The 12425-nt window shown below is 39.2% G+C and overlaps 1 protein-coding gene and 3 non-coding genes across 4 annotated transcripts; all 4 read right to left on the bottom strand.

Moving 5' to 3' along the window:
* Positions 1 to 611: 611 nt before the first annotated feature.
* ahcy (adenosylhomocysteinase) lies at positions 612 to 10702 on the bottom strand. The gene is made up of 11 exons (XM_026167324.1): positions 10567 to 10702; positions 7485 to 7675; positions 6137 to 6212; positions 5727 to 5879; positions 4408 to 4520; positions 3805 to 4012; positions 3570 to 3657; positions 3351 to 3468; positions 2649 to 2771; positions 2401 to 2472; positions 612 to 1927 (listed from the first exon to the last, which is right to left on the bottom strand). The coding sequence occupies exons 1-11, from the start codon at positions 10592 to 10594 to the stop codon at positions 1796 to 1798; spliced, it is 1302 nt and encodes a 433-aa protein (XP_026023109.1). The 5' UTR covers positions 10595 to 10702; the 3' UTR covers positions 612 to 1795.
* LOC113023117 (small nucleolar RNA SNORA17) lies at positions 2966 to 3098 on the bottom strand. Its single transcript, XR_003272511.1, has one exon. It is a non-coding gene; the product is annotated as a small nucleolar RNA SNORA17 (small nucleolar RNA).
* On the bottom strand, positions 5207 to 5338 carry LOC113023120 (small nucleolar RNA SNORA17). The gene has a single exon (XR_003272513.1). It is a non-coding gene; the product is annotated as a small nucleolar RNA SNORA17 (small nucleolar RNA).
* Positions 6520 to 6652, bottom strand: LOC113023118 (small nucleolar RNA SNORA17). Its single transcript, XR_003272512.1, has one exon. It is a non-coding gene; the product is annotated as a small nucleolar RNA SNORA17 (small nucleolar RNA).
* Positions 10703 to 12425: the final 1723 nt, after the last annotated feature.

Below are 12425 nucleotides of genomic sequence, written 5' to 3'. Positions count from 1 at the left end.
ATTTAGGTCACAAGCAATTTATCTGCTAAGACCCTAGAAATATGAACCGGAGTTATACCACAGACAATGGTAGGAGGACAGTTTTATCTTCATTTGGGAATTTTTTAGCAACCCTATGAAAAATCCTCAGGACTGTAATATACACACACAAGTGAAGAATTTTTTAATTATCTGCTGCTCTACTCAAACATGGTAATACAGTAGGCTATCAGTTGGCCAGAGTGAAAAATGTACTTGTCAAATAAGGCAAAAAGGACTTGTTGCTTTTACTGTATATCAATCAATCGCGCTTGTGTGTGGTAACCCTCCTGACTCTGAATGAGCCAAGAATAACCCTAAAGGTTTGTTTCAGTTTAGTGAAAGATCACAGCATGGATTAAACTAAGAACTTTGTTATGGTTAGAACCTGCTTTGTCATAGCTGCAATATTAAACACAGATAAGGTTATGAAAAAGGCTTAATATCAATTTAAAACAGGCAACGAACAAGCCATCGGGTGTTTCAGCCAAATGTTTTCTTGACCCGACCTTTCAACCCAATATAAAAAGTCCCCCCTCCAGAGAGATGCATCACCTTACAACCATACGAGGAGAAAGAATTCAGAGTCGGCATGTTTTTCCTTTTTGTTTTTTTAATCGTCACTTGGCAGTTTCAACATTAATCCACTTACAAGCAGGTAAAGCCTGCATTGAGGCTTTAACCGTTGAGGGGAAAAGACGGGCACTTCACCTTCACCGTGATCCATTTACACCCAGCATTGCAAGAACCTAACTGGCCATAGTGCGTAACGAAAAGAGTTGAGAAGGTGGGGCACTGCAAACACTTTGGCCCTTCGAGTTGAATTACATTAATTACATCAAAAGGAAGAAAATGAGGCATCAAAAGGACTCCTAAATCAGGCAAAAACGTTACGTGCTTTGGTGGTACTTTGATTACTTTGGCTGCGGCTTGCCTCTTGACTTCAGTGATTAGTCTGGATGAGTGGTTATCGCTTCAGGACCGATCCCAGTTTTGTTAAGACAGCTTGAGTGCAGTTTTCAATTAAGTGCTAACACATGTCATTATTAGTGTGAACACACTGGAATTAGGCCAAACATTTGCCTGGCTTAAGATGCGGGAGAAAAACCTGTCCCATCATGTTCCACCTTGAGCCGCTATGAGACAGAGAGAAGAGTTTAGATAGAAAAGCATGAGGATTTGTTTTATTCCATAAACAGAGAGGGAATGACAACCAGCAAGAGAAATTCTCTTTAACAGCAGTAGCACTTGATGGCGTTTCGGAAGAGTATGGGCGAGAAAGAGGAGAGATAGCCGAAGAGTTTGGCGTGTGTTGGTGTGTCAGAGCAGAATAAGACGAGATTAAAAAAAAAAAAAAAAGCTTCCACAGCTTCATCTATTTATTCTTTTAAAAAAAACTAACCATTTAAAGCTACTGATGGAAGCTTTGGTGGTAGAATGGCATCCACCTAAAGTCTAGCTTCAACCAGAGGCGAGTCGTTCAACGCTCGCTAGTTAGCAGAAGCTACCGTTAAGGGTACCGTTTTCAAACGTCAGCATCACCAAATGGATTGCCAGATGCAACTTGTGAATTAATGTCTTTAGCATTTCATTTACAGGCTGGGGGGAAGAAAAATGTCTCTGTATCCCTGAATCACTGAGCTATTGTCCAGCCTAAAACCAAACACAGCACCCAGAGTGCAACATGGTTCAAGTGCTCCCACCCACCAAACACCAACACCATTCTGGCCACACCTCTTCCTCTTTCTTCTGTTCTTCCCCAGACTTGCAGGGGAGCTTAATAACGATAGTGGTCCGGTTTGAAGGGCCCCTCGGTGGGCAGGCCCAGGTACTTGGCCTGCTTTTCTGTCAGCTTGGTAAGCTTCACTCCCAGTTTATCCAGGTGGGCAGCTGCCACCTCCTCATCCAGCTACAGGAACACAAATAAAGAATAAATGAGCAAAAACATGTTAAATAAAGATTCCAGTTATTTTTCTTTTTTGCCTATTCAGTTTTGGGGGTTTTTGCATTTATCCTTCATGCTTTAATGTCTGCCTGAAAATATTAACAAGCAGAAACTTAGAATTTCAGAAGAGATAATTTTCTTGCAGTGGTTATTTAGTCCCAGAGGTCATTTTTGATCACATCTTAAGATATAATAAATTACTGAATAAAGGTATATAAAATTGCTCTTCACTCAAAAAAATAAATAAATAAAAATAAATTCTGTTTGAAAATCAATGTCTTTACACATCTAAAGAAATTTGACTTAAGAAAAAAAAAAAAGAAGATTCTAGTTTAAGTAAATATCTGACATTTCCTATTCATGTCCAACAAAGTACAAACCAGATACAATGCAAGTGCTGCATAAGCTTAAGCAGTATTATCAGTGTATGTTCTGACCTTCTTAGGCAGGAAGTAGACTCCCAGAGGGTACTTTGCAGTGTTTGTCCACAACTCAATCTGAGCCAGCACCTACAGTAGAGAACTTGGATTTAATAAAGACTACAAAACAATTATAATGTTATCACTTTGTTTCAAAGACTCTGTTTCAAAGTTCCAAATGTTAATAGAATTCTAGTGTTACAGATGAAAGTTTACAGCATACATTATAATTTTTTTCTGTAGCATCGCTGACTCAGCCTTAGTACCTGATTGGTGAAGGAGTTGCTCATGACAAATGATGGGTGTCCCATGGCACAGCCCAGGTTAACCAGCCTGCCCTCTGCCAGGACAATGACGTGACGACCGTTCTTCAAACGATAGCGATCAACCTGAGGAGTCGGAGGAGAATCAGCAGCTGTGCAGGGACAGTTTAGACACAGCAGGAGACATCTGCTCATCCTTTGTGTTGTGTAACCTCTCCCTGTCCTCGCTTAGGCTTTACCTGAATATTTAGCCAGCTCCTACAACTACACATGTATCAGGGTGATTAAAAAAATAACAGCTGCAGTACATCTTATGTTAAGCTGTTGGTGGGAATAACTCTGAGTCCCCAATGTGTTTTAGAGTCTCAGTGTAAACCACCACCAGTTTCTTTCTGCCACCTTATGACACAGCTGCAACACCAACAGTTGGACTGTAACGCCTCAAGGGGCAGTAAAAAAAAACAAAAAAAAACCTAACTCATATTGGGTTTTGTTTGTTTGTTTGTGTGCTTGTTTTCCATGTGGAGAACTATTTTGGCCACCCCCCCTCATGACTAACACACAAAGCAACAGAATACAGAACACTTCAACATTCACCAACATCCTATTAACAGTAATGCCATCTTAATATACATTTTAGTATATACTCTATAACCAAAAACACAGAATTCTCTAGAATCTTTAAGTAGCTGTCATTGTTCTTACCTGAGGCTTGACATTGATCTTCTCAGCAGCATTTTTGTTGAGCCAGCTGACATCAATCTCACAGTCAAAGTGTCCAATATTACAAACAATGGAGTCGTCTTTCATTTGCTCAAAGTGGCTGAAGGTAAACACATTGACTTATAAGCCACTTTTTAAATGTGTAAGAAAACTCAAAAACAATTAAACTGTTTGAAAGACACGAGAGTTGGTCAAACATACTGTCCCATGATTATGTCTTCACAGCCAGTGGTGGTGACAAAGATGTTTCCTTCCTTACAGGCCTCATCCATGGTTGTAACCTCATAACCTGCAAGACAGAGGAGAAAAGCACCGTTTCAATTACAGAAACCTGTTTATTTTAAAGGAAACATATATAATATGCAAGTTTCCCAACAGCTTAAAAATGATTGCTCCCATTATTTAAGTACTGCACAGTTTTGTCATCCTCATCTACCTTCCATAGCAGCCTGAAGGGCATTGATGGGGTCAATCTCAGTGACGATGACACGAGCGCCGAATCCTCGCAGAGCCTGGACACAGCCTTTACCCACATCACCGTAACCTGCCACCACTGCAACTTTACCAGCAATCATCACATCTGTGGCTCGCTTGATACCATCGATCAGACTCTCCCTGCAGCCGTACAGGTTGTCGAACTTACTCTGTGGGTGGGAAACAATGTTATTACATGGAATAAAGAGGCTGTTCCAGACTGAAATGAGGCAGAAGAATACAAGTTGACAGGCTGGTGTTATTAACTGAAAATCTAGTTCAAACTCATTCAATTAGCCATATCATTACTGTATACAAAGTAATTCACCTCATAAACAGATAATATTTTACAACTACTCCATTATCTTCAAATCTATAGGATGGAGAAAAATAGATCACCAGATAAATATTCACAAGGTCACACATTTTACAGACCAATTCAATCAAGCATATTTATAAACTACTTAACATATTTATATTTGCATGAATGAATAAGTCCACTAGGAGGGATGTTTATATTTTTATACATGATAGGCTGGAGATTAAAAAGCTCAGGATTGCTCACCTTGGTGACAGAGTCATTGACGTTGATGGCAGGGATCTTCAGTTCGCTCTTTTTCAACATCTTGTACAGGTTGTGGACACCTGTAGTGGTCTCCTCCGACACGCCACGGATACCTAGAAATACAAAATTGCTTAAAAACCTGGAACTTTATATAAACTTTGACCGTGACGAATAAATCATGACCACAACTGGTCATGCACTAGACTTATTATAGATGTTTTCAAGCCACAAAAGAACAGTAACAAATAATGTACATAATAACTAACCTCTAAGTGGTTTGGTGTACCCTGTACATAGTTTACAGATTTTTTTGAGAATTTTGGCCATAACCATAAGCAACTGCTGGCTATCACTGAGAAATTAAGGACACTGCATGGTTATACAAAAACAATACAATCAGTCAGAAGGGATTCACACTTTGAAAGAACATTAGGTTCATTAACCTAATGCCGTTTTAAAACAAGACCTGAAACTAGTGAAAGATACCATAAACTCATCTTGAAAGGTCATATATCAAGTGACCAGTAGTCTTTTTTGCATCTTCAAATCCCACCAGCAGGAATGAAAGACATATTTTCCTTTATGTTTTACCATAGAAGTGTAGGATTTTTTTACTGTGGTGAAAAATGAACACACAATGAAGAAAAATGTTCACAAACAACAAATAGAACATTATTGGGACTTTGAGGGTAAAAGTACCTCTCTCAGTTCTTTAGTTGTAAAGCCACTATTATTCTGTATATACATGACAGCTGGATTTTAACAGGATGTTTGGTCATGCAGTACACCTTTATGTGAAACTGTCGGTGGGAATAACTCTGAGTTCCAATGTGTTTTAGAGTCTCAGTGTAAACTACCACCAGTCTCTCTCTGCCACCTTATGACACAGCTGCAACACTAACAGTTGGGCTGCAACGCCTCAAGGGGCAGTAAAACTACGTGCATTAAAGTGCAAAAAGAGCTTGAGCCCCCCCCCTTCCCGTTTTAGCATTTTCCCACTACACTTAAGATAATGGATCATTGACTGGAAACAAGTCTTGCACAATACCAAGAGCAAAACTATTGTTATACCACGAGCAAACAAGTCCAAGGGAGTTCTACATGAAGAACTTAAGAGCTTGGAAAACTTGCATGAAAAATAAGAATGCTTAAAAAACCCAAAAAAAAACCCCATCAGTGTTCATATTATTATAATAATGTGTCGCAGCTGCTGTATGCAGTGGCCAAAAGCTCAAAGAAAGATTGATTCATGCAAGATTTCTTAAGAATAATAATAGCAGCTTCATTTTACACCGTGAGTGTAGGTGCATAAAACCAACCTGCCAGCAATTTAGGGTACTTTGTGTGGACCAGGTTGGTGAGGTCTCCTCCATCATCCAGGATCATGTTGAGGGGCTGACCATCTTTGAAGTACAGGGTCTGTTCAATGCACCACACATACTCCTCATCTGTCTCACCCTTCCAGGCATATACTACAGATGGACAGAGATATATTTAGTAACGTGCTTTATTTCTAAAATTCAGGTGTGTATATTAAAAGGTCCTGGCAGTTTTGTCATGTATTTAAAACAACACATGGTGCTTTGGAAAGCTCTTAAGAGCATGTACTTCCTCCTAACTGTCACTTCCAAGATTTAAAAAAATCTAAGATTTAAGAATGCTTGCAGAAAATGAGTCAGTTCTGAGACTAATTATCCAATTCATTTTTCAACTTGTCAGTGTGTGTTACCTGGAATGCCAGCCTTGGCGATGGCAGCAGCAGCGTGATCCTGAGTAGAGAAAATGTTACAGCTCGACCACTGAACCTGAGGAGGAAGAATCTGGGTCAGTTTAGGCACAAACAAATGAAGCTACAATCACACACACTAAACAGGAAATCACCACAATCTATGAAATAAATATTTACATGAACCCAGGTAACCTAGCTGTTGATGAACCTCTGTGCTAATTGATTTTATAAACAACGTGTAAAGTGACATGTTAATAAATAACAGCTTGCTGGCTTTGAGTGCATTTAACTGGTTTTCTGGCAGGATTCTTACTTGGACAGAAATGTGTAGATAACGGAAACCAAAGTCCAACTAAAGCAAGCTACAGCACACTGTGTACTCAACTGTCGGTGGGAATAACCCTGAGTCCCCAATGTGTTTTAGAGTCTCAGTGTAAACTACCACCAGTCTCTCTCTGCCACCTTATGACACAGCTGCAACACTAACAGTTGGGCTGCAACGCCTCAAGGGGCAGTAAATCAGTCACAATGACATGCAATGACGCCTGGTGAGAAAATCATTCAGCACATCTAGATAAACTTTAGCAGCATTCGTTGATTTTTAACTTGAGATTTTCCAATCATCACATTCACCCTTTCATAATGTAACATTACATAATAAATCAGGGTAGGTTTTTTGTGCACACAAAACATGATTTTTCCTGAAGTCAAGTTGTTAGAAATAAACCTTAAGGCTATTACCTTATGAACAAATGTCACTCAATGCTGCCATCTACAGTTCAATACCCTTACTAACAGTTTTAAATATGCAAAGTTGACTGTAAGTCAAGTCACCACCAATGCAGACAGAGTAAAACCAATTCAGGGAAGAAGAAAAAAAAGGGGGGGGAGGGGAGATTGTTATTTGTTCTCTGCTAGGTCTCAGGGTGCAGGTTCTTGCAGGACAAGACCAGTTGTGGTCAGAGAGAATGAGTTTGGCTCAGTAAGCTAAATAACTACCCGTCAGAGAGATAAAACCAACATGATAACAAGATACCACGGCCTTGAGGCACACAGAGGGGTAGAAAAGCCAGACTCCAGATGGGTTGTACCAATAAATGAATCAATTAATGTGTCCTCTACTGTAGTTGTCTGGAGGGTCTGCACAGTCTTATCGAAAAACAACATAAAGGATTTTGACAGATCTATATGCATCAACTTTAAAGGGACCTACAGTTTGTTCTCAAAAAGACATTACTATGTCTAAATGCAGAAAGTAAGAGGGCATATGTGCCCTCGCACAATGTAGGCGAAGTTACTGGAAGCTCTCTTGATAAATAAATACTAAAAGGCAGCTTTTAAATGTCACCTCAGCTCCGAGGGCAGTGAGGGTCTCGATGAGAACAGCAGTCTGCAGGGTCATGTGGAGGCAGCCGGCGATACGGGCTCCCTTTAGAGGTTTGGACTGACCGTACATCTCCCTCATCTTCATGAGGCCAGGCATCTCGTTCTCTGCCATGTCGATGGCCTTACGTCCCCATTCAGCCAGGCTGATGTCAGCTAGAAAAGAGACCGCAGGTTGTCAAAAGGAGTACAAATATAAAACTGATTAATGCAATAAGCTTGTTCTCTGGTCTGGCATTCTCAGGTGGATGTTTTTTTGTCAGGTAAAGCCTCATATATGCATCAGACTTGGTCTGTTTATTCAAGTCCAAAAGTTTAAAACTTGAGTGTTTTTCTTTAAGCAAAATGCCTGTTAACATAAATAAATAAAAAATAAAAGACACTCATAACATTCATACATTATTTGTCTGGAGTGTTCCATTTTTCAAAAAGAACTAGTTGGGGGGGTAAATGCCTAAAACCACATCATCAGGATGTGGTTTTGCAAATCAGCAACTCTGTTATGTTTTAAACTGCAGTTTTACAAGTCTCAAAAAGGCAAATCTAATAGTTTTAATTGTACTGTCCAAAATACTAGCAAAATTGTGTGCAAGTTTAACACCCTGTGCATACCCAGTTTTGTCTGCACAGATTTCTTATATAAAATTGTATAATCTTCTTTTCTAATAATCTTGTTGTAGGTGGAGAATTCACATGACCACAGCTGTGACATAACAGATTTGCACATTTGACAGTTTGTCTCTACACTCCCTTCTTTCATTTTCATAACAGCTGCTGTTGCACAAGTTGGCCACACTGAGGAAATAAAATCATGTCATGAACAGCATGCAATAGGGAAGTGTGATTATCCTTTTCAAATTGGAATGAGCCAAGTAAGCCAGATCTTTACAGAGAGCACGTAAATCTACAAAAAGTCTGTTTGTTCTTAATCCTGTTTCTTTGTTAGCACTTCAGCCTCTTGTTGCTTTGTATGAAGTGCACTTTCAGAACAACCATGTGCCTATATTAATATCAAACCATTCCTACAAAGAGTAGAATGTGTCATGTCATGTACATTACATGTAAAATAAATATGGTTTCTGACAACTCAATGCATAAATATTAGGATTCAACAATGAGGTTATTCAAAAGTGGAGCACTTCTTACACAGAATCTGATACATGTCTTTGCCACAGACAACAGTAAATTAAATCTTTGGCTTTTGGAGGTTTTTTTTATTATTATTTGTTGCTTTTACCATTAAGAAAGCAACTAAATTTTTAAGTGTGTAAAATGTGTGAGGGACAACAACAATGATGGCCAAGTGGCATTAAAATTAAGTTCACTGATTTGTTTTCCCCACAATGCCATCTGCATATTTGAAACCTACCACTAGTTAAGACCTTATTGATACACCTAATTTTTCTTGCTTTTAGTTTTAGACTTAAATACACAGCAAAAATTCCAGATCTATAAATACATTTTCTGACCACTGTCATAATAATTTAATAACATAAGGCAGCACTACCAGCCTTGCTCTCAGAAACATGCTGCTTTGGCTTGTTACTGTAATCATAGCTGCCGACCCACTACAATAGCCTTCTGGTTAGGGCTGTGCAATAAATCACATTTTAACTTCAAATATAAACAATACATTAATTTTGAATACTACAACACAAAAACTAGTTTTGCAACAATTCGTTGTTTCAACTATGAATACACCTTTTTACTTGACAATGGCTTCCCCATAAAGGTCATGAATCTATTTTTTTCTGTTTAATTATAATTAGTAGTTCAAGGAAATAACTTAAAACGTGCATTTCTTCTTTCATACGTTTATTAAACTTACCATTCCTCCAAACTTAATGTATGTTTGTAAAAGAATTGTTATTTATATATAATTACTGACCACAATGACTGTGGTTATGATTTTTTTTGTAATCAAGCAGCACTTGGGAAGGCAGTGTACAATACAAAAGACAGTACTGATTAAATGCTTGTAGTTAACTACTGATTAACCATTTGTAATTGTACTTGTAGTAAATGAGTGTTATTGCATATATTATTATATCACAAATTAACAGATTCGGCTATTGTGTTAAAACTCTTGACCCTTGGATTGCATGCGGACTTCGTCTCATGCCTATCAATTAGCGGGACATTGCCTAACAGCTTCTGTTTCTAGTCAGCTGCAGAATATCATCCACGACAGGTGTGGTTCACATTTGGTGCATTTCAATAGACCAATTGTCCATTTTCATGGCAGACATAGAAGCACAGTTCAAATTTATTAACAGCTCATTTATAGCAAATTGTGACTGAGAACCACGTCTAATTCGGGAACAAAACTATCAAAACAAACAAACAAAAAACCTGTATTCCAATAGAGAGGCCTGACATCAACATTAGGCAAACACCACGTGTAGTGCTTCCGTTACTAGTTTGCAAGTCGCATTCAGTGCAGCATTGTCTATGCCTGTTCTTGTCACTCACGCAGAAACTGGCGGTGAAGCGCAAGTCATCACGGGAGGTGCAGTTTACAAACACAGCTTGAGCCAAGGGTTCTTAGCGACTACGGTTCCACTGATAGACTACAACTCCCAGAGGCTTTGGGTGAGCTTTCTGTTCACGGAGCAGCCCATGCCCGATGCAAGTATGGCTGTTACATGTCGATTCATTCTCAGAAATGAATCAAAGTATGCTTTATTCACATACCGGGAAAAGGAAATCTAAAAGTTTACTGCTAAAATGACTAAGAAACACCAACAAATTAACTGGACAGCTTGCTAAACTGCGGTAATAACATAACACGTTTCACCACATGCTAGCAAGTTAGCAGTAATAGAGTCCAGAAAGCCCTGCAAAGTCTGGGATAAGTAAAAAAAAAATAGTCTAAGGCATATAAAACATTTATTTCGGTATACGGTTGGCTTCTATACTAAATTAAACGCCTATGGGAACCGTTACCCAACCTGCAAACTTAACGCATTACTAGCTAACTAACCGCGAACGTGCTTAGCTTAACTTGATATACAAGTACGGCAGAAAAAATAAACATTGACACTGACCAACTTTGTAGGGGACTTTCTCAGACATGGTTGTTTTGTGGTGTTACGTTCCGGTAAGGTTGAGAGAAGCGGCAGCCTGGCCGACGGACAGAGGCAGAGAGGGAGGGACGAAAACATGACGGCTCGGTTTTTATCGTCGAAGCTTCATCCAGGCGAGTTCACTCGACAGGGCGACTACAACGCGCTTCTCTTTTGAACTCCGATTGGTTGCAGCAGCTCCCGCCCCACGCGTAAACGACTTGATTGGGTAACGGGTGATGTGGGACGTCGAGTCAATTGTGAAATGAGGTCTTGAGGCGAGAAGTTTGAGTGTGTAAGCAAGTTCAGGCTGGAATCTGTCGGTGGTTTCCTGGTTTCTAGATAAGTGACAGTGTAAACTACTTTATTCGTGTAATGCAGACTGCGAACGTTGAATAACATTTTGCACACAGGCAGATGCTTCACGGTTATTCCTACACATACTGCGGTGTTCTTCCTATATAACACCTTCAATAGGGTCGTCTTGTAAGTTTTTCCTTTGTTAATAAATATGTTTTTTTTTAATTATATAATTTTTGTATTGGGTCAATTTAAGGCTGCATTAACAGCTGAACTCAGTCTCCAAGAACTATGAATTTATGCTTAAATGGGAAAACAAAGTTGTAGGTTTTTTGGAGGCAAACATATACTATATCGTGGAAGGCCACATAAAATCACAGAGCAGGAAGCTGAGGCGCATAGTGCGCAGAGGTCACCAGCTATCTGCAAACTTAATCCCTACAGTCCTCCAAACTTCTTGTGGCCTTCAAATTGAAGAACAGTGCATGGAGAGCTTTGTGGAATGGGTCTCTATGAGTGAGTGGCTGCATCCAAGCCTTACATCACCAAGCACAATGCAAACCATTGGGTGCAGTGGTATAGAGCATGCCACCACTAAGACGTGTTCTCTGTAGTGACAAATCATGCTTCTCTGTTCAGAAATCCAATGGATGAGTCTGGGTTTGGTGGTTGCCAGGAGAACTTGTCTGCTTTGTGCCAAGTCTAAAATTTGGTGGAGGGGGGATTATGATGTGTGGTTGTTTTTCAGGAGTTGGTCTCTGCCTCTTAGGTGCAGTGAAAGGAACTCATAATGCTTCAGCATCCAAAGACATTTTCATGCTCCCAACTTTGTGGAAACATGTTGAAACAAGAAGGGGTCATCCCTGTTTCAACATGACTGCACACCAATGCATAAAGCAAGGTCCATAAAGACATAAAGAGCAACTTTGGTGTGGAAGAATTTGACTGGCCTTCACAGACTCCTGACCTGATAAAACCACCTTTGGAATGAATTAGAGCTGTGAACCACACCTTCTGATCCATCTAAATTCACAAATGCACTTTTGTAAGAATGGTCAAAAATCCCTGAAAATACACCCCTAAACCCTGTGGAAAGACTTTCCAGAAGAGTTGAAAGTCTTATGGGTGCAAAGAGTGAGGCGACATTGTATTAAACCGTATGGGTTAAGAATGGGATGTCAATCAAGTTCGTACGAGTGTTAAGGCAGGTAAGTGAATACTTTTGGCAGTGTAGTGTATTTATCCCACAGGTTTTTCAACTTTTTGGTTTATTCACACAATATTTTATAATATTTAATAATTTTAATTAATATTAAAAAATGTAATATGGTTAGGTAAAAGATGTGTTTTTTAAATGTTTTACTAATGAGATCAAGTGGTCAGTAGGATCATATGTATGCTTTGGTTCCTAAACTTTGACTAGCTTTCAAATCCACCATAGTCCTGACATCTTTGTTGACATTTAAACCCTGCATGCTATGAAAATGTGTGAGATGTTTCCTTTATTCAGTTAATTACACTTTAATTTGAAAATATGTTAC

This window comes from Astatotilapia calliptera, chromosome 5 (genome assembly GCF_900246225.1).
Source record: "Astatotilapia calliptera chromosome 5, fAstCal1.2, whole genome shotgun sequence".
NCBI classification, from domain to species: Eukaryota; Metazoa; Chordata; class Actinopteri; order Cichliformes; family Cichlidae; genus Astatotilapia; species Astatotilapia calliptera.
The sequence above is the reverse complement of the archived record's forward strand: the minus strand, read 5'-3'. Positions and strand labels throughout refer to the sequence as shown.

Coding starts and splice junctions, on each gene's coding strand:
- ahcy (XM_026167324.1), bottom strand. CDS start 10,594: ATGTCTGAGAAAGTCCCCTACAAAGTTG. Junction 3,658..3,804: donor CCTTCAGGCTGCTATGGAAG/GTAGATGAGGAT, acceptor TCTGTCTTGCAG/GTTATGAGGTTACAACCATG. Junction 3,469..3,569: donor GAAGACATAATCATGGGACA/GTATGTTTGACC, acceptor GTTTACCTTCAG/CCACTTTGAGCAAATGAAAG.